Consider the following 24335-nt stretch of genomic DNA (forward strand, 5'->3'; position numbering starts at 1 on the left):
GGACCATTTCCTTTATTAGATTGACACTGAAATTTACATTTGTAATTACATAATTTAGAGTGCCGTGATAGCCCAGTGGATATGACCTCTACCCCCGATTCCGGAGGGTGTGGGTTCAAACACGGTCCGGGGCATGCACCTCCAACTTTTCAGTTGTGTGCATTTTAAGAAATATCACATGTCTCAAACAGTGAAGGAAAAACATCGTGAGGAGAATGCAGATTCCGAGAGAATTTTAAAGAAAGAAAGAAAATGAATTTATTCAAATTTAAAAGTTACAAACAGTATCCTTAACTAAAAACAGCATGTCTGTCTGTAACCCTTAAAAAAGAAAGGGTGTACAGCTCAGCATATGCCGTGTACTATATACAAGCATAACACACGGCGCTGATTTTCAGCTGAGACCCGTGTGACGCCACAGCTAACATAAATAATAATATAATATTATAATATATATAATATAATATTTTCTCAATTCTCTGCGTGTGTGAAGTCTGCTAATCCGCGTGTCGGACTATTGGCCTAACCCTCTCATTCTGAGAGGAGACTCGAGCTCAGCATGAGTTTATAATGATGATGAAATGATAATATCAGATTTTCCCACCTACGGAGAAAAAACAAAAGAAAAAGGTGCTTCATACGATAATTTTATTTCTTTCAGTTTTTCGAGTATAACGAAAAGCATTAATTATGTTATTAGATAATACAAGACTAGCTAATTGTAACATTTTGTATAAACATTGAACATTAATTTATACCAAGAATTTAATTCAAAATGAACACACACAAATAACATAGAACGCGATAACAACCAGTATTTACATTCTAAATTACGTTGCTAATTCAAACGTGTTTTGTTAGAATTTCATTTCAAATACTTACAACAGGATAGCACCGGCTTAATATCTAATTTAGCATACGTTTATTTAAGGAAATATTTCATGTAAAACAATAATAACTAAATATCAGAGGGCCTAGTGGCAGTTTAATACTTTTAACTATCGCGTTAACGTAAACGCGAATTTCTAAGGAATTAAAACAGCGCCATCTATTGGCACTACTGCACAACTATTTCAATTCCATATAAATTCGCGTTTACGTCAACGCGATATAACAGTATGAAAATATTGAAAACTCCCACTAGGCACACTGGAAGTAACTTTACTGTTAATTGTGATTGCCTAATGCTAGTCGCCCACGGTCTGATATACCAACATGCCTACAGCGCTGCCGGCATAACGTCCGGTAAAACTCACCGATGGACGTTGGAGTCCCAAGGTGCTAGAATGGCGAACCCACACCAGGTGAACTGACGACATCAATCGAGTCGCAGGGATTCGCTGGATGCAGGCGGCTCAGTATCGTGAGGTTTGGAAGTCCCTACAAAAGGACTATATCCTGCAGTAGACGTCCATCGGCTGATATTATGATGAAGATGATGATCGTACACTGAGAAAAATAGTTGAAAGTGTATTAAGTAGATTGTTAGAAGTTTCTCGATTACAAGTGGTATTGGCATTCATTATTTATGTTATTGCAGAGGGTAGGTATCAGTGTTGGTGTAAATAAGAGGGTATTTGATGACTTGAGCTCAGTTGTTTGTTAGGCAGCGTAGACACCGTCACGCTGCCAGTCGCGTTAGTGATTTTGAGCATTAATGTTTTGTGTTGTAATTATTGTTTAGTGTGGGCATGGAGAACATTTCGGATAGGGAAGGTGGGTGTTGATGCATTTAAAGGGATCCCTTAAACCTACTCCCAAAGTCACAAGTCCGGGGACCTTTTCGAGGTGTTTCCTCTACCACAAAATAATGGTACAATCACTGTCGCTGCTATTTTCTGCTACCTGTGACGTCACAAGGTGTCTAACCGTTAAGACGTTTCGCTATACAAATACTTCTATACACTATGACCTTAATTATCTCGGGGAGGTCCAAACGATTATGCAAATTAATTCAATTTGTACAATTAAAACTCCCTCGACCACTAATAAAGCTTTAGAATCCAGCTTTAAAGCCCATTTGCCCTTAAACTTTATAAAATAAAATAACATTTTAGATTTAAATCGTTTATTTCTCTCGCTTCGTCTCCTTTAGAGCTTCAATTAAACGTTTATTATTGACTAGCGGACGCCCCCGACTTCGTCCGCGTGGAAATCAATGTAAAATTTCAAGCCATATTTCACCACTCTTCTATCTTCTATCTTCACTTCATCAGTTTAAATTTAAAAAATTTTTGAATACTAAAAATGAAGGACTTTCCATACACTCTTCAATCCCTATTTCAAAATGTAACCTTCTCCGTAATAAGGTCTTACACAGTGCCAAGTTTCATTTGAATTTATTTCGGTTATTTCAGCGAATAACCGAATAACAAAAAAATACGGACAGACAGACAGACAGACAGACAGACAGACAGAAAACTAGAAGCATTATTTAATTAACTCCATAAGTTAAGATTTTCAATGATTCCGTGGGCCATCTGTTTAGTCCGTCAATTAATGAAAAATAGCAATAAAATTTGCTATTTTACATTAATTCTCAGACTCAGAAAAGATTACAAAAATAAGAAAACTAATATTGAACAAAGATGAAATGATTCATAACATTTGTCAAGACAGCTTAATTAACAAATCAAACTGTAACCAAAATAAGACCCTAGAATGGCAGAGAGACCTTAACTGAAGTCACGCACTTGTGAACGTGTGTAGGGTTAAAGGCGCCTTTGACAGATATCTAACACTCCCCTTTTCCACTAAAGTCCCTCTCCCCGCCTATCCCAAGTAACCCGTAAAGAATTATACAACAAGAGATGTGGACGGCTCGAACGCCACGAGTACACTGAACCCGTCCATACCGCAAGTTCTTGCAACGCGGCGATAACACAAATGCTCTCTAAAAAGGAATGGCAAAGTCATGATGTGAGTAAATTGTTCGTAGTCAGCATTCCATAGTGATTAGTATGTATTTTCAAACGTGCGGGGTAATCATAAACAAAATACCGTTCGTTCTTACTGCTGAATGCTGAGTCACTAACGGTTGATGCCGTTTCCTTTCTTTATCTTTTCCTCATTATAACAACTATTTCTTAGACTTCTGAACGTCCGAATAAAAGAAAGGAATCTTCTTGTATTTCATTCTGTAACCATATTTTTAACCCGCTTTAAAAACAAGGAGGTTCTCAAGTTGATTGGTATATTTATTTTATATGTCGTTATCAACCCATATTCGGCTCACTGCTGAGCTCGAGTCTCCTCTCAAAATGAGAGGGGCTAGGCCAACAGTCCACCACGCTGGCCCAATGCGGATCAGCAGACTTCACACACGCAGATACCTAATTAAGAAAATTCTCTGGTATGCAGGTTTCCTTACGATGTTTTCCTTCACCGTTTGAGACACGTGATATTTAATTTCCTAAAATGCACACAACTGAAAAGTTGGAGATGCATGCCCTGGACCGGATTCGAACCCACACCCTCCAAAATCGGAGGCAGAGTTCATATCCACTGGGCTATCACGGCTATTTATTTTATATTTTATTTTATATGTATGTACCGATTAATCGAAGACGCCTGAACCGATTTATACCATTTTTTCAAATCAAATTTTGTACACAAAACAATTCCCATTTAACCTATAGCACTTAAGCTACACCTAAGCGGAATTCCTCAAACAAACGTAGAACACGAGTCTCCTCTCAGAATGAGAGGGGTTAGGCTAATAGCTAATACATTGGATTGACAGATTTCACACACGTAGAGAATTTAAACATATACAAGGCAGGTTTCCTGGATAACCGGACCGGATTTGAACCTACGCCCTCCGAATCGAAGGTAAGCAGTCATATCCACTGGGCTATCATGGCTCAAAGCTAAAAGTTATCTGTCCTATTTTAATGTTTTTAAACTTTTTGTGTATATTTACCTAAGATAATACGTCACATTGCTTCGTCGTCATCAACATATATTCGGCTCACTGCTGAGCTCGAGTCTCCTCTCAGAATGAGAGGGGTTAGGCCAATAGTCTACCACGCTGGCCCAATGCGGATTGGCAGACTTCACACACGCAGAGAATTAAGATAATTCTCTGGTATGCAGGTTTCCTCACGATGTTTTCCTTCACCGATAGAGACACGTGATATTTAATTTCTTAAAATGCACACAACCGGATTCGAACCCACACCCTCCGGAAATGGAGGCTGAGGTCATATCCACTGGACTATCACGGCTCAATACCTAATTATAATAACCATTAACTTATGCAAAAGTGGTAGGTTATCTGAGAAATAAGAATACCTTTGTACATTTTTATTTAAGATTTACCCACGTGGTTCCCGTTCCCGTAGGTATACATGAAATAAAATAACCTATAGCAGTCGGCGATAGTGTAGCTTCCCAACTGTGAAAGATTTTTTTAAATCGGTACGATAGTTTCAGAGCCCATTCAATGCAAAGAAACAAACAATCAAATCTTTCCACTTTATAATATTAGTTTTGGAAAACGAGGTCAAAGGACCCGATGGCATAACCTGGTTGTAACAGTAAATCGATTATTTATTTTGATCCTTGCATTCGGTCAATGACAGTTACTTTTACACCTAACCGACAATTATATAAACCTCTCTTTTTCACATAAACCTTAATAGAGTGTGAAGAAACGAGAAGTAAGATACCAACGGTACTTTTAATTTCTCGAAGCGCCTTCAGGGCAAAGATTTTATATTAGAGATATGTCACTAGCGCATCAAAACTGAGGCGAACATAAGCGGCTAATTGATCGCATTTCATTGAGCCGCACAATATACAACGAAAGTTATTTAAACAAGTAATACCTAAATATAGATTTACAATATCGAATTGTTTGTTTAGGAACTTTAAAACTGTATACACACAAATCAATACTAATATTAAAAAGCTGAAGAGTTTGCTTGTTTGTTTGATTGAACGCTCTAATTTCTGGAACTACTGGTCCGATTTGAAAAATTCTTTCAGTGTTAGATAGCCCATTTATCGAGGAAGGCTATAGGCTATATATTATCCCTGTATTCTTATAGGAACGGAAACCACGCGGGTGAAACCGCGCGGTGTCAGCTAGTATTACATAAAATTAATAATACACAAAACTATGAATGTGTGTAGTATAAATCAGTGGAGTAGCTAAATTCGGCTCACTTTTTGTGGTGATTTTGTAGGCATAACGTGTCTACAGTATAAAATGTCATTGCGTCAGAGTCAAGGACAAAAGTACTGAGATTCCCCATACCTGTGCAAGATAGAGAGAGCGCCACACTAACGATAGAGACGAAAATAGTGACTCAGTTCAAAAGAAAATAGAATACAGACGTGTCGATGCGAGCGCAACGTTGCGTTTACGCCGCGAAAGTTACGTGTTCGATTTTTAAATTCAAATTAACTTTTTTTTTATAATTTCCTGACTAAGGTATTTCTTTAAACAGCTTATTGTTGTGATTGTTTGAATAAAAACTATTTAAAGGAAAGATGACGTGTCTTCGATAACGGTGCTTCGCTACTGTCACGAATATTATCTGGAAAATTATCGCAAGAATTAAATCAGTTGGTAATTAAGAACAATTTCAGTTGATAAGTTAAGATTATTTGTTTTTTTTTGGACTGCGGAAAAACTACGCGTGACTTACAAATTTGGATTTTTTAAATAGTGGGTGAGTTTAACAAATTATTTTTTAATAAAAATATCGCAATTATTACATTATCTTGTATGCTTCTAGTATGTTTACGGTATTTTCATAAAATTTTAGCAACTTTTTAGTAGGTATACGTATAGTACCAAAATGTTTCACATAAAGATGTAATTAGTTCGGTACCAATCTAATTATTTCTTCTCATTAATCTATACTTATTTTTATTCGTTTACAAATTGTGTTTCATGTAGTTAGGTGACCATGTTTTTAGCGTACGAACCTGCGTATAGTTTATTGAACCCATGGACACCATAGTCGCTTTCTACGCGGCGTACCGGAACGTTGAATCACTATGCGCAGTTACAGTATGTCACAGATACGCGGCCGTAAGACTGAAAGCCTGCGGCAGCCAGACATACTCAATTTTATGAAGGATGATATATTGTCAACACATTTCTCTTAGCATCTACGATATTTTTTTACACTATAGATAGGTAATGTTACGTTTTAAGAGATTAAATATCACGTGTCTCAAACGGTGAAGGAAAACATCGTGAGAGGAAACCTGTACACCAGAGAATTATCTTAATTCTCTGCGTGTGTGAAGTCTGCCAATCTGCATTGGGCCAGCGTGGTGGACTATTGGCCTAACCCCTCTCATTCTGAGAGGAGACTCGAGCTCAGTAGTGAGCCGAATACCTATGGGTTGATAATGATGATGATGATTTGTGGCTACAAAATCGCCGCAATTAGAATTTAGCTAAACCACTGAGCGCACACATGTACAATTTTGTGTTTACTACATATCTACCTACATTATATATTTATGTATATGTCACCGTTAGGTTGTAAAATACGTTAGTTTATAATCTCACTCGTAATATTATAATCTGCCGTTATAATGTGAACTGAAAATACTGATTACAGTTTAATGTGTTATTGAGTGAAATTATAAACTAATGTATTTTACAATTTAACAGTAACATATATATAGTTTTTACAATTCCTGAACACATAATTCTACATTGTAGACAATATTTAGGTATTATTTGTTTAAATAACTTTCGTTATGTACTATGCGACTACATTATTGAAATTAAACAACTAGCCACATAAGTACACCTCAATTTTGACGCGTTAGCACAGACAACATATAGCGTTTGTGACATATTTGTAATATTTGTAAGTGTCACAAACTATACTTTTGCCCCGAATTCCCACGGGAACGGGAACTACGCGGGTGAAACCGCAAGGCGTCTGCTAGTCTATACTAATATTTTAAAAAGGTAAAGTTTGTAAGGTTGAAGGGGTAAATGTACAGAACCGACTTGGAAGATTATTTTACCAATAGAAAGGCACATCTTCACTGAGTAACATGGGGTATATTTATTCCCGTATTCCTACAAAAATGAGAACAATGCGGGCAAAACCGTGGGTTGTCTGCTAGTATAATAGAAAGAACAAGTATATAACAAATTCCATCAGCCCACTGCCCTTTATAAAAGTTATGACACATGAAAAAATCCGCGGGGACGTAAACGCTGTTACCGAAGACGTGTAGTCCCCTGCTGTTAGCTCGTACTAAAACGTGACCATTTTATCTTTGGTCCTTTGGTAGAATATAATAATAAAAGCCTTAAAATATCTTATTAGTCTTATTAGTAAAATACTTTTTTTACTCTTATTTATTTAAAAATATAATACAAAACACTATAAAAAATTTATAAAAAAATTCCACCCTCCCGCTGCGAGACATTCGAGTGCCCAAGCAACCAGTGGTCAGGGCTCCAGAGTGAGGAACCTCCTCACAATACGCGCCGTCTCAAGAATCACTGCCTTCTGTATCCGACCCTTGATCCAACAGTTTAGCGAAAGCTTCTTGAGATGTTGGTCGAAGCTTTTCGCTATAAGACCTTTGACTGAAGCAACTATCGGAACAATAATAGTTGATTCAACATTCCAATCTCGTGAGCAAGGTCCAAGTATTTTGATACTTTTTCCTTTTCGGCGTTAACCAGATTATCGGCATGTGAAACAGTTATATCAACAATTATTAGTAAAATTATTGCTTGCGGTTTCTACTACTCTAAAACAGATTTTCATAAATATAATCATCATCATTATGAACCTATATTCAGCTTACTGCTAAGCACGAGTCTCCTCTCAGAATGAGAGAGGTTAGGCCAATAGTCCACCACGCTGGCCCAATGCGCATTGGCAGATTGCCCACACGAAGAGAAGAAGTACATGTGCTTTGTTTGTTTGTTTGTTTGATTGAACTTGGAGATCCATGCAAGAGCCCTATGTCCAGCAGGGGACGTCCATCGGCTGATAATGATGATGATGATGATGACGTAATACACAGTGTTGGTTTAGTCTATACTAGCGGAGTATAACAAGGAGCCAATGGATGCTGATTGCTGGTGATTCAAGAACGTAGTGTTCTAAAGTTCATAGGGTCACGTCCTTCGGCTGATAAAGATGATGACATCGTAATTGAATCGGTTAGGAAGTTACTCAAAGAAACTAAGTCATCGACCGAAGTCTTTTGAGTGGAACAGTGGCCTAGCCTCGGCTGCCAAGGAGTCGAAGTTTGATTAATTCCCACGTCTCCAAGGACAAGATATTGAGATCACGTCCGAATAACGTAAAAATTGGAAACCTCGTTTTCAGGAAATCCAATAACGAATATCTCTGCCGCCCCGGATATAGGATTTTTTCGAGTCGGCGTTGAAATTTGTTATTGGAGACTAGAGAGAAATGACAAAAACCTAAATTTCAAAAATTCACTGTCTATACTCGTACCTCTAAAACACTGCATGGCAAGAAACTCAACCGTCAATTCCGTTTTTTAGGGTTCCATAGTCAACAAGGAACCCATATAGTTTCGTAATGTCCGACTGTCTGTCCGTCCGTCCGTGGTTTAGCGCAGAGACTATTACTACTAGTAAGCTGTAAATTAACCTGATCATGTACATTAAAAATGTAAACAAAGTCGTTAAATAAAATTTTGAAAAATACTTTTTTAGAAAACCTCCCCTATATGTAAGGTGGGGATGATTTTTTACTGGTTTATTTCATAGTTTTGGGTATCGTTGGATTGGTCTTAGAAAGATATAAGTGGTCTTTTCCTAACATTTTTCGATTAAGAGATTAGTTTTTAAAATATTGAGTTTTAAAGAGCTAATTTTTGTTAGAATCAAGTGTACCCACCTTCTACTGACAAAACGGTTGTCTATGGATACGTGAAAAAATTCACGAGAGTAGGATATATGATGAAATTACAATGAAAACTACAATAACTAAGAAAGAATAACCATTTAAAGAGCAATAAGTAGTCGACAAACTTATAAGCATAATTGGATATCGAAAATTGCATTCTACGAGTAATTCCGTTGTTATTCGTAATTAAAAAGATCGTAACTAATTAAATTAAAAAGATAACTCAGAGTCTGTTAAAACTAGAAAACTAATATTTATTATAGGTATGTATATTAATTACGTCTATAAATCGATAAAAAGAAAATTTGAAAAAAAAAATTTTGGCTACATGCAAAGTGAGGATGAATTCGAAAACGTCTATCCCATGGTGTGGAATATCGTTATCAGTATTCTTGTGCATTACATATGGAATTAAAGTGATTTAATCTACGGAACACTACAATGCGCGTGGCCGTTTTTTTTCTATTACTATACCTACATAAAGAAGCTAATCCAGGCAATGTAAAATCATGCAAAAACTCGAGACAAATCGCTCGGGACGTATTACATAAATAATTTAACAGCTCTGCATCTTAGTGCAAGACCTACTTACCTAGATCGTGACCATTTAATAATAAAATTAGCTTTTTATGTAATCATCTTTTGGATACTTACGTAATTAAATATTTATTATGACCTTGTGTGTCAAATACACGAGTCATCATCACTAATAGCCTATTACATGGCCCACCCTCCATAAAGAAGAGGTAACATTTATTTCATCATCATCATCATCATCATCATTATCAGCCAATGGACGTCCACTGCTGGACATAGGCCTCTTGCATGGACTTCCAAACAAAATGGTCTTGAGCCGCTAGCATCCAGCGCAACCCGCTTGATGTCTTCGGTCCACCTAGTGGGGGGTCGACCAACACTGCGCTTTCCGGTGCGGGGTCACCTATATATATAATATTTATTATTCCACGTATATAATATTTATTTATTTAAGAGATAAGAGTTTGAGACCAACCATACTTCTCCATAGTGGGTTGACGGGCTTAGAGTATACATTACACGAATATTAGAAAACTAGAGAAAAATATTCATAGCGGAGCATCTAACTAAATGAAAAAAAATATACATTAAATTATTATGTACATATCAATCATATCTAATGACTATGTATTTGCGGCGCTTGCCTTTGAGACTTTAGGCCCTTGGTCATCAGACACCAAAAATTTTTTTAATTGTATATCCGACGAATTTATCCATGCGTCAGATGACCCAAGAGCTGGCGCTTATTTGGCCAAAAGGATAAGCATTACCTTGCCTATGGGTGAACATTTTTAAATGGTGTGTATTTGTTATAATTATTTAATTTATTTAAATTTAGATTTTACTAGCGGACGCCCGCGACTTCATCGGCGTGGAGTTTAGTTTTTCACAAATCCCTCGGGAACCATGGTTTTTTCCGGGATAAAAAGTAACCTATGTGTTAAAGTAATCCATGCTATAATATACCTCAATACCAAATTTCAGCTAATTCGGTATTGTAGTCGAGGCGTGAAAGAGTAACAAACATTCATATCATTAAAATCATCAGTTTTCGCAAATCTCGGGAAACTATGGATTTTATCGGAATAAAAAATAGCCTGTGTGTTAATCCAGAGTAAAATCCATTTCCATTCCAAATTTTAGCCAAATCGCTTCAGTAGTAGCGGTGTTAAAGAGTAACAAACATCCAAACATCCTTACAAACTTTCGCGTTTATAATATTAGTAGGATTATTCTTTTTAATCTTTGTAAAAGTAATTGTAAATAACCTCTTAATATTCTTCTACTTTGTGAGATAAAATGTATTATGTACACAATTTATTCAAGCCTGACAAAATACAGATCACAAAAATACAAATGTAATAAATAAATGCAACATAGTCCATAAGAACTACATTTCTAGTTCTTATGGACTATTTCTTAGTCTCTAGTTTGTTTACACAAAAAAAAAGAGTTACAGTAAATGTTATTGAGGCATCACATGGAATAACGCCTAGCGGTCAGGTGGAAAGGGTAATGACCTGGCGGCGTATAGTGACGTCACGGATACCGCTATAAAGTTAGCCTTGCCGTACTCTCGTGAAGTCGATTGTTTAGTCATTTGACCAAAGTATGAATATAACAACAATATTTTGTAGTATAGATAAGTATGACTGCAAAGAAATGCAAAATTTTGTGTTTACACACATTTATATAGTTTTTACACATTCTAAACACATCCAGACACATCTAAGACATTATTTAGGATTTGTTTAAGTAACTTTTGTTGTTTTACTATGCTTCTAAATGAAATTAAGACAACTAGCCACCTTTGGTCGCCTCAGTGTCGACGCGTTAGTGACATATCTAATCTAATAGTATAAAATCTTTGGAATAGACCGAGAGTTGCAAATGCCAGACATACTTCCAAGATCAAGTATAAAAAGTGCTTTTTTTTATTTTAGTTACTATTTTTTGGTGTCTTCGCTGTATTGTGTGTGTGTCAAATAAACGAATTTTTGTATGAGCAATAGGCTGATGAACTTTCAACATTCATAAATTGAAGTATGTCTGGCTATTAGCTGCCCTTAGTCCAGCAATAATCATTGACTCTTCGGCTCACTGTTTAGCAGTTTATTGTCCTTTCTAAATGAGAGGGGTTTAGGTAATTAGTCCACCACGCTGGCCCAATTCGAATTGGCAGACTTCACACACGTGGAGAATTAAGACAATTCTCAGGTATGGAGGTTTCCTCACGATGATTTTCCTTAACCGTTTGAGACACGTAATATTTAAATTCTTAAATAGGTAAGTACTAATATCATATTGAGGTAAAGTTACTGTTACTAGGGGGTAATCACTAGATCTACGGAACCAATTTTTTAAATTCTTTTTTAACACATTTGCTCGTAAAGTATCTCTTAATCTCATGTCCAAAGTCTTTGTACTGAAGATTCGACCCCTTGAGTCAGAATAAAGATATATATGTTCTTGAGTGTATAATGAGCTGAAAAGTTTGTTTGAACGCGCTAATCTCAGGAACTACTGGTCCGAATTGAAAAATTCTTTCAGTGTTAGATAGCCCATTTATCGTGGAAGGCTATAGGCTATATATTATCCCCGTACTCCTACGGGAACAGAAACCACGCGGGTGAAACCGCGCGGCGTCAGCTAGTTTTAATGATAATTTGATTTTATGCCTGTAGCTGAATAAAAATTATTGGCATACCTACTTATAGATATGCAGTAGTTCTGTTTAAGAGCGCGCAGCGCGTCGGTACGATATGGATAAAATTCGAAGCGCAAACGAGACGCCAATTATGACTTTCACGTGAGTGAAAAGCACGGAGCGATTGACGCGCGACGCAAATTTTATGACGTGGGCGCCAAAACCATTTTTACCTAATTGCAAATAAATTAAACAACATAATAAAAAACAAAATAGCCATGTTCAAGATATATACCTAATTTTCTATACAAAACAAAAAATTAAGAAAATAAGTTTGCTTTTCCTGAGATTGAAAGCAAAATGTGAGCAAAACATGTATTTTTCAAAAAAATAAATTATCGAGAAAAGTTTTACAAATTGTCTATTTTGTATAGTCATAACGAAGTTAACCCTTTGAAAAATCATTTACCCAAATATCAGCCTTTAACTTTTCCATAATCTGAGAGCCAGAACAATTTGTAACCACCAAATTACATATTGCACACTCTTAAATCGATATAATAATGAAACAGGTGTTTGATACCATATTGGTATTGCATTACTACATTTGCATATTAATAAAATGTTATGGTACATTACCGCTCATGAATATTCAAAGAAAACCATTTGTCTGTGACGAAAGTACCTTTACTTATTATCGCTAAGTAATTTTTAACACAAAAGCATTTCATAGCAGTCAAGGAAATTCCATTTTATACCTCGTTATGTTATCGACTCTGTTAAAAAAAACTATCCGTGAATCATAATTTTGCTATGAGAAATTTTGAAGCCCTAATCGCTAGGCGGTACTTCTTAAGGCTGGTAACCAAAGAGTAAATTAATATCTATACTAATATTATAAAGCTGAAGAGTTTGTTTGTTTGATTTATTGAACGCGCTTATCTCAGGAACTACCGGTCCGATTTGAAAAATTCTTTCAGTGTTAGATAGCCCATTTATCGAGGAAAGCTATAGGCTATATATTATCCCCGTATTCTTACGGGAACGGGAACCACGCGGGAGAAACCCCGCGGTGTCAGCTAATATGAGAAAAAAAGGCAACCTCGCCTCAGGTGTACACAATATTCTAGGGATCCCTGGCTATTACCACAGAAAACATAATATGTACAAGTCATCATCATATCAGCCGATGGACGTCCACTGCAGGACATAGGCTTTTTTTAGGGACTTCCAAACATCACGATACTGAGCCACCTGCATCCAGCGAATCCCTGCGACTCACTTGATGTCGTCAGTCCACCTGGTGGGGGGTCGGCCAACACTGCGCTTACTAGTGCAGGGTTGCCATTCCAGCACTTTGGGACCCCAACGTCCATCGGCTCTTCGTACTATGTGCCCCGCCCATTGTCACTTCAGCTTATGTACAAGTATTACGTCTTTAATTAAAGCGGTAAAAAATAAAATGAAAAAAGAAATGGTGTTCCTTCTGCAGATGCAAAGTGACGATGATTTATTTAGTGTTGGTGTTTTTAAAGTATCGTTATCGGTATTTTGTAAATAAGAGTTTAAAGTGCTAATTGAATCTACGGAACCCTACACTGCACGTGGCCCGACACGCACTTGGCCGGTTTTTTACATACTCGTAGATGAATAAAAGATCAGAAAAATTACTTCACGCTTCACTTGAACCGTCTGCAAGAATCCGTTGGTCATAATTAAAAGCGAAATCGCATATCAAAGTGAAAAATGTTTTCAATTAACGTTCAATTAAGTACGAGTAGGCACAATAAGTTCTTATCTTGGAAACTTAAACGGACGCCTTTCTAATAGTTTTCCATTGAAAATATATAAATTTTCATAGGCATAGTTGTGTTCAAAATACATTGAGTTTTGTTGATAATGTATTTTCAACAGGGGCGTAGCTACCGCCGCATCAGCTTGCCTTGGAGGGGCCCTGTATTAAAATTAGCAGTTTTTTATGTTTTTTTTTTCTCTGGGAAGAACCCTGTAGTCCGGGGGCCTACGTGTGAAAGCAAAATTTGGTAAAATGTAATCCACAATGTCACTTGGTGCTTCCCGAAAAAAATCATATAAAAAAATACTTATACCTACTGGTAGAGTTTCACTTCAGAAATGACAAAATTCAAATAAGCAATATTTTCTCGGGTTAAGCGTGCACTCGAAAAATGGGATTTTCCTACTTACGTTAAGTCACTGTAATTTTAAGCAAGCATTTTTGTTTCATTTGTGAGAAATCTTTACTCTGGGCACCCCCAACTAATTTTGATATAGGGCCCAAGGCACGCTACGCCACTGACTTTCAAAAGACTATACTTACAGTAGTTTTGCGCAGTCGTTTTATTTATGTTAAGTAATATATTATATTATTTACTAAAAACAATCCCACAGACCATGTCAAATGCGAGCTGTTGAGCTATAAGTAAATTTATGCACAGAATACACATGTAGGTATAAGCAAATAGTGATATTTTTATTGTATAAATAATACTCCAACGCGTTCTTAACAGCGGCGGATTTATAAATCCTTCAGAAGGCTGTTAAATTTTTGCCACCTCTACTGGCTTCTGTAAATCGATACACTATTTTGCAAGCACATTAACATACGTACTGTAAAATTTATTTAAAAAAAAAATCGAAAATACACAATTTTATTTTAACATAATATTAAAACTACCTACTTAAATTTAATACCTAAACCTATCATATAAACTACGTATTCACATAATTAGATAGCTACATTTATTCTGCCAATTACAATGCAATTTTAATATTTGATAACATACGGTATGACTATAGTATTTAAATTTTTAGGACTCTGTTACAATTATGTTATTTCTGGATACAAATTTTTGGCCCAAATTTGCCGCCCTTTAAAATCTGCCGTCCTAGCCTCCATCCTAATCCGCCACTGTCTCCCCAGTCTTGTAAATCCACCGCGCATACCACTGCGCCAGGGAGGTAGTCATTAAAAAGCCAAAGCCTACTTAGCTTTGTTAAATCCGCCACTGTCTCCTTATCCAATATCTAAGCAATAACCATAAACACTTATCGCAGTTTATTTATTCCAGGTCCAAGAATGGCGAGAATAACATTAGCTCTGCTTATTTGCCAAATCATAAGTCTCCCGATCCTGACCCATGGAGATGAAGATAGCCCTTTATTGGATCTGGCATCATCGTTCCTACAGAATATGGGTGAAGGTGGGAATGACAAGATGGAAGGTCTAGCTGCTATAGGGAACATGGTTGGCACTCTCATGCAAGGGGATAATGCTAAGAAGCTAGGATCAATGCTGGGACAAGATGGTGGTAACGCTGGTGATGTTTTATCAGGTAAATAAATTAAAATAAATATATTAGACTGAATATATCATGTATCTAGCTGCAAAGTAAGTGTTTAAGCTTGTGTTATGGACAGTAATAAGTAATAAATATACACAGATACCTTCAAATAAATCGCCCAAGCAAGCAATGGAAAATAGTTCATGTAGTTAATGTTTTCCAGTCATGGTAGTCGAACTCACAGCCTTGGGTGCTTTAGGCAGGATAATAGCGAAAATTGACGGGCGATTAGTAGGTACAACTAATCATCTGTCAATTTTTGTTAAGATCTACTGATTTAGATCATCGTTTCTGTGACGGACTGCGAAGATCTGGAATGCCTAACCAGCTTCCGTTGTCCCTTCCACCACTTTGGTAATATCAAGTTAAGACTGAATTACCACATTCAAGACACTATCTTGGTTAATATCTTCGAACGCTATCGCCTGATTGCTGCTAAACTCTAATCCTAAATAATATAAAACTATACGAAATCTGGTATAAAAGAACTTTATTATCTAATGTTAACTCAAGAGCCAATAGAATAATTTAGCTCTGTGCAAATAAAGTAGATAAGAAAACTTTGACTCAAGGGTACAACAAGATTGAAGATAAGCCCAAGGAGCAAGATAAAGCAAATATATCAAATATTCTCAGTAGCAACCCGAAATAACAAAGCAAATGGTACACTTACCTTGTCCAAATATTAGGAGCAAGTTAAACAAATTGAACGATTTGCTTGTTAAAATGCTCATAATGTTACATTAAAATATAGATGAAGAACCAGCGACAGACCAGACCTTCGTCATTTTATAAAAGCTAAAAAAAGTTTGTTAGCTCATTCTCCTACAATAGATAGGTACGGTAACCAACTATGTAATTTGGTCCGTGGTGGCTTTGGGAGATAGCAGGTTTCAAGGATCCAGACCCTCAACCATCTAACCCTTCGCTAGATTCCCTTAAAGCTTCAAATTAAATAATGTTTTTCGTAGAAAAAGAAAACATGAAAAAATTAAACACTTTATACTTAGAGGGTCAGGTATCGTCAAACCTGCTACCTTCCAAAGCCACCATGGTCCATACTCCATAATTGGCTACCATACTTACTTGTGGTAGGAGCATGAGCTGACAAACTTTCAGCTTTTATAAAATGACAAAAGTCTGTTCACGGGCTCTTAGACTATGACAAATTAGTCAATTTCTGAATTTCCTTATAGGTCTGGGAAGTCTATTAGGCGGTCAAGATGGGAAAATCAATCCATCACTTGTTGGATCAATGGTATCAATGTTCGCAAATCAGATGGCTTCAAACGGCGATAAACCCCAGCGTGAGAAACGACAAACCAAAGAAAACGGCATGGAGAATATACTTAGCATGGTATCAGGTAAATATGCTCAAAACATACACATGAAGAAATTTTATGAGTAAGTTATTTGAAGCTTCTTAGCGGCTCTGTGGTTATGGACTCATAAACGAAAAGTTCGAAAAGGATATTGAACTATTGTCGTAGCCACTTCTATAGTATTTTGGGTACTTGGAGGAAAAATGGAAATATTAACTATCTTCAAACACACATGGTTAATATACTTTTATTAATAAATATCTTTTGCCCTCTAAAAAACTAGTAATATGATTTTCTGGATCTTAAATTTTATTTAAAAAATGTTTGATTAACTTTCTTTCCTTCCTTCGGTGACATTTCACTAATACAGCAGACAAAATATTTCATATTATTTCAGGTTTAGGAGGCTTATTGGGTGGACAAGACGGCAAAATCGATCCTTCCCTCATTGGAACAGTTGCGTCTATGTTCGCACAACAGATGACGTCAAACGGCCAACAAAACCAGCGTCAGAAACGAGAATCCAACACTAAAACTGAATCCAACGACGTCAACATGGACAGTCTACTCACCATGGCGTCAGGACTCTTAGGAAACAAGAACGTAGCAGGAATGATGCCAATGATCATGAACACTATAAGCTCGTTCTCCGATGAGGAAACTAACAAAATGGCCGACGAACATAAAGACCACGCGTCCTTCCTTCCACCGTTTTTGGAAAAGGCACATTTGTACTGGGACGTGTTTATCAATTCTGAACTAGGAAGAACGATATGGGAAAAGTCTGGCTTTAAAAAGGCAACGAAAGCTTTCATGGGACCTGATGGAAAGCTCAGTTTCGAATTGATGTTCAAGAATTTTGAGAACCACTCGTTTAGAAGACACTGGATCAAGGCAGTTGCACAGTATCTGACAGACATGGTGGTACATGTTGCTAAGCCAGAGGTATATCAGAGGTAAGTTTTTATCTTTACCATCGTATTTAATGGCGGTGGAGTTGTCCCAGCCCCATCTCTTTCATCCCTACGGAATGATAGAGCTAGCGATATTTCCGGTTGAGCAGCTTAGTTATTAGTTGACATATTTAGTCTATTTCTCTTCACGAGGTATGGCGTTGATTGCAAGGTTTTTTATTTTATTCCTTACAAGTTAGCCCTTGACTACGATCTCTACTGATGGTAAGTGAGATACAATCTAAGATGGAAGCTGGATAACTATAAGGATGAAAATCCACACTCCTTTCGGTTTCTGCACGGTACCGGAACGCTGAATTGCTTGGCGATACGACTTTGCCGGTAGGGTGGTAACTAGCCACGGCGGAAGCCACCAGCCAGACTTGGACCAATTAAGAAAACCTCAATGGGTTTCTTAATTGGTCCAAGGATTAAACTCAAGACCTCCGTCTTGTAAATCCACTGCGGATAACACTGCGCCACGGAGGCCGTCAAGACCTATTTGATACGAATATCATCTTGGATTAACTTCTAAGGACCTTCTGAGTATTTACGAGTTATTTTGTACCAAAACTAACTATCCGACCTTTACTTCTCATTTTACCCTCTGAAAATAATAAGTAATAAGCGCGTTGATGCAAATTTTATTGAATCCCGATCCAAGATTTTAATAAAATCACCAACGTTTTGTTTGATATAGTATTTTGACGGCCCCCATGGCGCAGTGGTATGCGCGGTGGATTTACAAGACGGAGGTCCTGAGTTCGATCCCCGGCTGGGCCGATTGAGGTTTTCTTAATTGGTCCAAGTCTGAATGGTGGGAGGCTTCGGCCGTGGCTAGTAGTACCACCCTACCGACAAAGACGTACGGCCAAGCGATTTAGCGTTCCGGTACGATGTCGTGTAGAAACCGACAGGGGTGTGGATTTTCATCCTCCTTCTAACAAGTTAGCCCGCTTCCATCTTAGATTGCATCATCACTTGATTACAATCTCACCATCAGGTGAAATTGTAAAAAATAATAATAATAAAAAAAACATACGCAATGCGTGTATATACGTGTGGCTGCCTAAAAATAAAATTCTCCCTACAAATCCAACAATAATATTGTCAATCCAGTATCGCTAACAAGGTCGTATTTGCAAAGGATTCCGTCAATAAATGGGACATATTTCAATGGAAAAAAGTTGAATTTTCTCGTGTTTTTACGTACCCACGTCTCGTCTGGGGGATAGTCATCAACATAAATTGTAGTTTTTTCCTTTCTCGGGAAAGATTGACAGATCTATTTTTTTCTCACGTACGGACGTCGATATGGGGTTGTTTATGGTATGGGGCGGATTCTTAACCATAGAGATCACAACTTTTTTTATAGATTTACAAATTAACGCTTAGGTATACTAATTCATCTAAGCCAGTCTAAGCTGATGAGTTATTTATTATGCCTAAGTTAATATTATGGCTATACAGTCTGGCAAGATCGTTGATGACACTCCCATGATATGCGGGCGACGGGGAGAAAGACGGCGCGGGTGTGAAATGGTGCGTGCGGGGAAGTGAGGTGCATCAGTCGTGGGTTTTTCATTCATCGCTACACGCCCCCCGGCCCGCGCGAACCATCGGGTGTGTTACGAATGAAGTTGCCAAGCTATAGCCATGTTAGACGCCCGCGACTTCGTCCGCGTGGAATTCACAAATCGCACAATCGGAATCGTTGAATCGGAAACCATTCCCGATTCCAGAGGAATTCCGGGATAAAAGTAAAAGTACATTTATTTCAAAAATTGTACCACACTTAACTACTTAACACTACTTTAGTGCCTGATACCCAGATGACATAGGCAAGTCAAAAATCAAAAGTAGTCTAAGCTTTAGAACACCAATAATATCATATTTGCCACAACTTCGAAAAAGGATCCAGCCCCCCTAGCCAAGTAGCACGTCGATTCTCTTTCTAAGATCGCTAACGCTTCGAAAACTAGAAAGATGTATGAGAATGACATTTGCTATCGACAGGTCACGTGATCAAGATCTGTCATTCAAAAATCAATGATTAAGTAATTTTTCACCACATGGTACGACTAAACTTCATTGAAGGTATTGATTTTTGTATTTTGTACACTAACTTCAAAACCTTAAAAATTCGGTTAACATATATTGCGTTTTTTTAGTAGGCCTAGATGTCATCTATCACCCTATAAAGTATGTCGTAATATTTACGAGACAGCCTGTATATAGATTCTAGGACTGAAACAAAACCATTATCAATTACAGGTACCTAGTCTCGGCTCAGTACATCATAAACAGTTTCCTGGACTCGCAAGATCTGCCCAAGACCGCTCATTTCAATATCAACAACCCAGAGAAGTCCATCACTTCGCTGACCAACTACGCGCTGAAAAAGTATCTGGACATGGACACGGATGTCTCGGATTATGTCAAACCAGCCATCGACTATATAAAGGTATGAAAAATACTATGCTAAAAAGCGAAGGATGCGGATCATCTAGGTCAGATCAGGAGTGCGATTCTGCTATTACACTCGTCGATGAACTTTTCGCCTTCAACACGTCTTATTCGAATTTGAACCTATGTCACTATCAACGAAGTTGCCATGGAAACAAACGATGTCACAACCCTGTAACTTTACAGGAATCCTTTGAAAGAACTTGAGATTTATTTAAGGTTGACTTTTCGTTATTGTTGATGACATGTTGATGTTGCATTTTAGTAGAATTTTTAAAGCAGAACAATTTCTTGTATTTTAGTGAAACTTTAACCGTTCGTACACCAGAGCATGCAACAAAAGCTACCAAAAGCAATGATTTCTTCCTATTTTGTCTAATTTTTCTATAATACTCCTATCGGCATTAAAGTACCTACTATCCAACGCAAAAGTAATTTTACAATTTAAATCAGAAGTTCCTGAGATTAACGTGTTAGCAAACAAACTCTTTATCTTTTTATTAATATAGATGTCTCATACTTACCTTTGGATATTACTTATTACAGATATGTAGATCTTTGGTTATGACTAATACTTGTAATTTTCATCCTACAGCAAATCCTCAAAATGGCGCAGTCAGCGTCGCAAAAGTTCGCCAACCGTGCCGATTACCACGCCGTTGCGGACCGACTGACTGACACGCTCAACCTCGAGGTCATTGAACCCGTACTGCGAGTGTACCGCGCTTACAAGCACTCGCTCAAAGCGCCGCACTGCCAAGAGCATCTTATGTGCGTCGTTAACAGGCATCATGACCAGGATAAACATGGTGAGTAATGGGAATCTTTTATCATTAGGAAAGTAATCATCATCATCATGATCATCCATTATAGGCATGCTGTGTTTCATGGTCATCAAATTCATGCTGTAAATGGGCCTTGCAAAAAAAAAAAGCTTACAAGCAATCCCTATGCTGCACTGCCAGGACCATCTCATGTGCATTGTCAATTGGGACCGTGAACAGGATCAGCTAGTAAAGGCCATCTGCAGGGTCCTAAAGTTATTAAACTCATGCTATGATTGTTCCTAGCTCACAAGCAATTCCTAAGCACGCCGCACTGCCAGGGTTATCTCATGTGCGTTGTCAACTGAGACCGTGACTAGAATCAGCTAGTAAAGGCCCTCTACAAAGTCCCAAAGTTATTAAACTCGTGCTATGATTATTCCTAGCTTATAAGAAATTCCTAAGCACGCTGCACTGCCAGGACCAACGCATGTGCGTTATCAACTGGGACCGTGACCAGAATAAATGAGACACCATGGTTTCTTCATGTACCGTTTCCAGCCATTTGAACAACAGATCGCCTGTGTCTTTTAGTTGATCTGATCATCGGTTTGGACTCAATCAACACTTTTCTGCTTCTTTTCTTCAGTGTGTGATGTGACTACATTAACTAAAGACGCACTGAAGGCACATAATTGAAAGACGTGTTTCAATTCCAATGATTCAATGAAATCAAATTGAAATTATAAGATTACATGAATTAAAATGTATTTACAGGTCTCCCAGGCTTCAAAGCTGGTTTAACCAAGCTAAGCAGCCTGATCGCGTCGGCTGCACTCAGCTTCCAGAACGGCAATGGTTTCTGGGATTTGTACAACGCTATCCAGAATGACGTTAACTGTGAGGTACGAAAAAGATTTCTTTGTGTCAATTAGTTGTTTAAAAATTTTGAATATTTCGTTTTTTTCCGATGCGAAGTTTGAGAGCTCAAGTAACCGATACTGAAACCTGCATAGTAAGGAACACGCCGTTTCAATGACTGTTGACAATTACTAGAAGTGAAGGTTAATCGGCTGAATAATGTCTGCTGTTACTTGAAATATGAAAAGTCGAACTTTAGACCTCAGAATACAGTAAAACACTTATGTTATGTGTATGTTTATTAATGTCGTACTCACTTCAAAAATAAGCTTTCCGCTTATATGAAGTACAAAGGACACGTTATTATTTTATGGCTCATCATCATCATCACATCAGCATATGTACGTCCTTTGCAGCTGGAATAGGACTTTTGTAGGGACTTCCTAACACCACGGACTTATGCTGCCTGCACACAGCATGACCATGCGACTCTTGATATTGTCAAACCATCTGGTAGGGAGCCACACTTCCCGGTGCGTGGTCGCCATTCCAACACCTTGAGACCCCAACTTCCAATTGTTATTATATTACGTACTAGCGGATGGCGACGGAAGCTTAAGAAATGGAGTAACTTTTCCGATTTCCCAACATTTCCCTTAACTGCTCTGCTCTTATTGATCGTAGCATGATGAAAAGTAGGTATACTGTCATATAACCTGTCCAGGAGTATGAAGAATAATTGTATCAAATTTTGTTAAAATACGTCGAGTAGTTTTTGTTTCTATATCGAACATACAGACAGATTGACAGTAGGTATCGATTTTTGACGGCCTCCGTAGCGCAGTGGTATACGCGGTGGATTTACAAAACGGAGGTCCTGGGTTCGATCCCCGGCTGGGCAGATTGAGATTTTCTTAATTTGTCCAACTCTGGCTGGTAGGAGGCTTCGGCCGTGGCTATTTACCACCCTACCGACAAAGACGTACCGCCAAGCGATTTAGCGTTCCGGTACGACGCCGTGTAGAAACCGAAAGGGGTGCGGATTTTCATCCTCCTCCTAACAAGTTAGCCCGCTTCCATCTTAGACTGCATCATCACTTACCATGAGATTGTAGTCAAGGGCCAACTTATAAAGCTAGCCAGATAGCCAGACCTGGACAAATTAAGAAAATCTCAATCTGCCCAGCCGGGGATCGAACCCAGGACCTCCGTTTTGTAAATCCACCGCGCATATTACTGCGCCACGGAGGCCGTCGAAAATTTTATTTATCTTTATCTTTTCTCTTATTTCAGACCAAATATCCCGCGGACTGTGCTGCCTTCCACGAGCATGAAATGAAAGTTACTACAGAAGTATACCACAGCGAGTTATAAATACAGATGTAATGTTAATATTAATGTTGTATTAAATTTAATTTATTATAACACAAATTGCATTTCACTTATAATATAATATGTTTAGGTAATCTTGCATTTATTTAGACTTCTAAGAATAAGATATTGACGTAAACATTTTACATCTACTTTATACTTGTAAGAAAAAGCGGAATTAATATGTGTAAGATATTGTTTTTTTTGTAGAATTACGTATTAAATTGAACTTTTCTTTAGCTGTTGTATTAAATTTAGTTTATAATTTAATAGGTTCGGGTAAAAAATAACTTATTATTTTCTAAATTGGCTCCGGACTCGTTTCGTTTATAGGCTTCGGTCGTGGCTAATTACCACCCAACTAGCAAAGACGTACCTCAAGTGCGATGAAGAAGAAAAAATATCGATATCGGTAGGCACAGTAGTTAATTAGTTTTAAGAATAAAATCGAATTTTCCGAGCTTTCAGCGTTCGTCTTTTTAATAAATTCGTAGTGATAAATGATAGCTTCATAAAGTTTAAACGATTAATCAAAATGGGCATATTTAAATATAAACTTACGCGCAAATTCTTTTAGTTAATGTTGACTCAATATAAATATGGAAAATAAATAAAAAAATATATTTTTAATATAAAATTTAGATATATAGATTCATTATATAGGTACCACAAAGTAAATGTTGTATAATTTAAATACGTATTTTTTATAAAGTAGCAATTTCTTAATAAGTTATTGACATTATCTAATTAAAATAATATAATGTGATCGTTTAATTTTGAATTTATTATTTTTATAGAAATGTATGTTAAGCTTGACTGATTGTCACTTAAAAGTATAGGTATTTTGCTGGACATGGTGCTAAAAAAATTTTTGCAATTATCGCAAAGAAAAATATTACGTCTTCCTCTTATATAAAAAAGTATATTTAAAAAATAATAAAGACAAATAAGTAGATGTTGTAAAATTTCGTAGATATAAATAATTGATTAACTTATAGATAATAATTTAATTCCTATTATCGTAAAAAATATGTAAATATGTATTCAATAATTAAATACTACATACGCAATTTTGTTGGAAGACTGTATTGTTTAAATAAATAAAATATTTTCTCTTATGAAAGTGACTTTTATTCCTTTAATTAATTAATTACATTGGAAGTTCTAAACGAG

General features: G+C 37.1%; 2 protein-coding genes across 2 annotated transcripts in view; one reads left to right on the forward strand and one right to left on the reverse strand.

Annotated features, from left to right (window-relative positions):
- The window catches only part of LOC128199462 (uncharacterized), a 480879-nt gene that overhangs the window by 62173 nt on the left and 394371 nt on the right, over positions 1–24335 (reverse strand). The gene's annotated exons all lie outside the window — the stretch shown is intronic.
- On the forward strand, positions 5304–24285 carry LOC112055365 (uncharacterized). The gene is made up of 8 exons (XM_024095443.2): positions 5304–5678; positions 15153–15416; positions 16622–16789; positions 17145–17703; positions 19975–20164; positions 20762–20975; positions 21708–21835; positions 23085–24285. Exons 2-8 carry the CDS (start codon positions 15161–15163, stop codon positions 23163–23165), a joined length of 1596 nt encoding a protein of 531 aa, XP_023951211.2. The 5' UTR covers positions 5304–5678; positions 15153–15160; the 3' UTR covers positions 23166–24285.

This window comes from Bicyclus anynana, chromosome 24, assembly GCF_947172395.1.
Source record: "Bicyclus anynana chromosome 24, ilBicAnyn1.1, whole genome shotgun sequence".
NCBI classification, from domain to species: Eukaryota; Metazoa; Arthropoda; class Insecta; order Lepidoptera; family Nymphalidae; genus Bicyclus; species Bicyclus anynana.

Bases quoted from the DNA above. Each gene is read 5' to 3' on its own strand.
- LOC112055365 (XM_024095443.2), top strand. From the start codon at position 15,161: ATGGCGAGAATAACATTAGCTCTGCTTATTTGCCAAATCATAAGTCTC. The intron at 15,417-16,621 runs GTAAATAAATTA...ATTTCCTTATAG, and splicing joins CGCTGGTGATGTTTTATCAG to GTCTGGGAAGTCTATTAGGC. The intron at 20,976-21,707 runs GTGAGTAATGGG...ATGTATTTACAG, and splicing joins TCATGACCAGGATAAACATG to GTCTCCCAGGCTTCAAAGCT.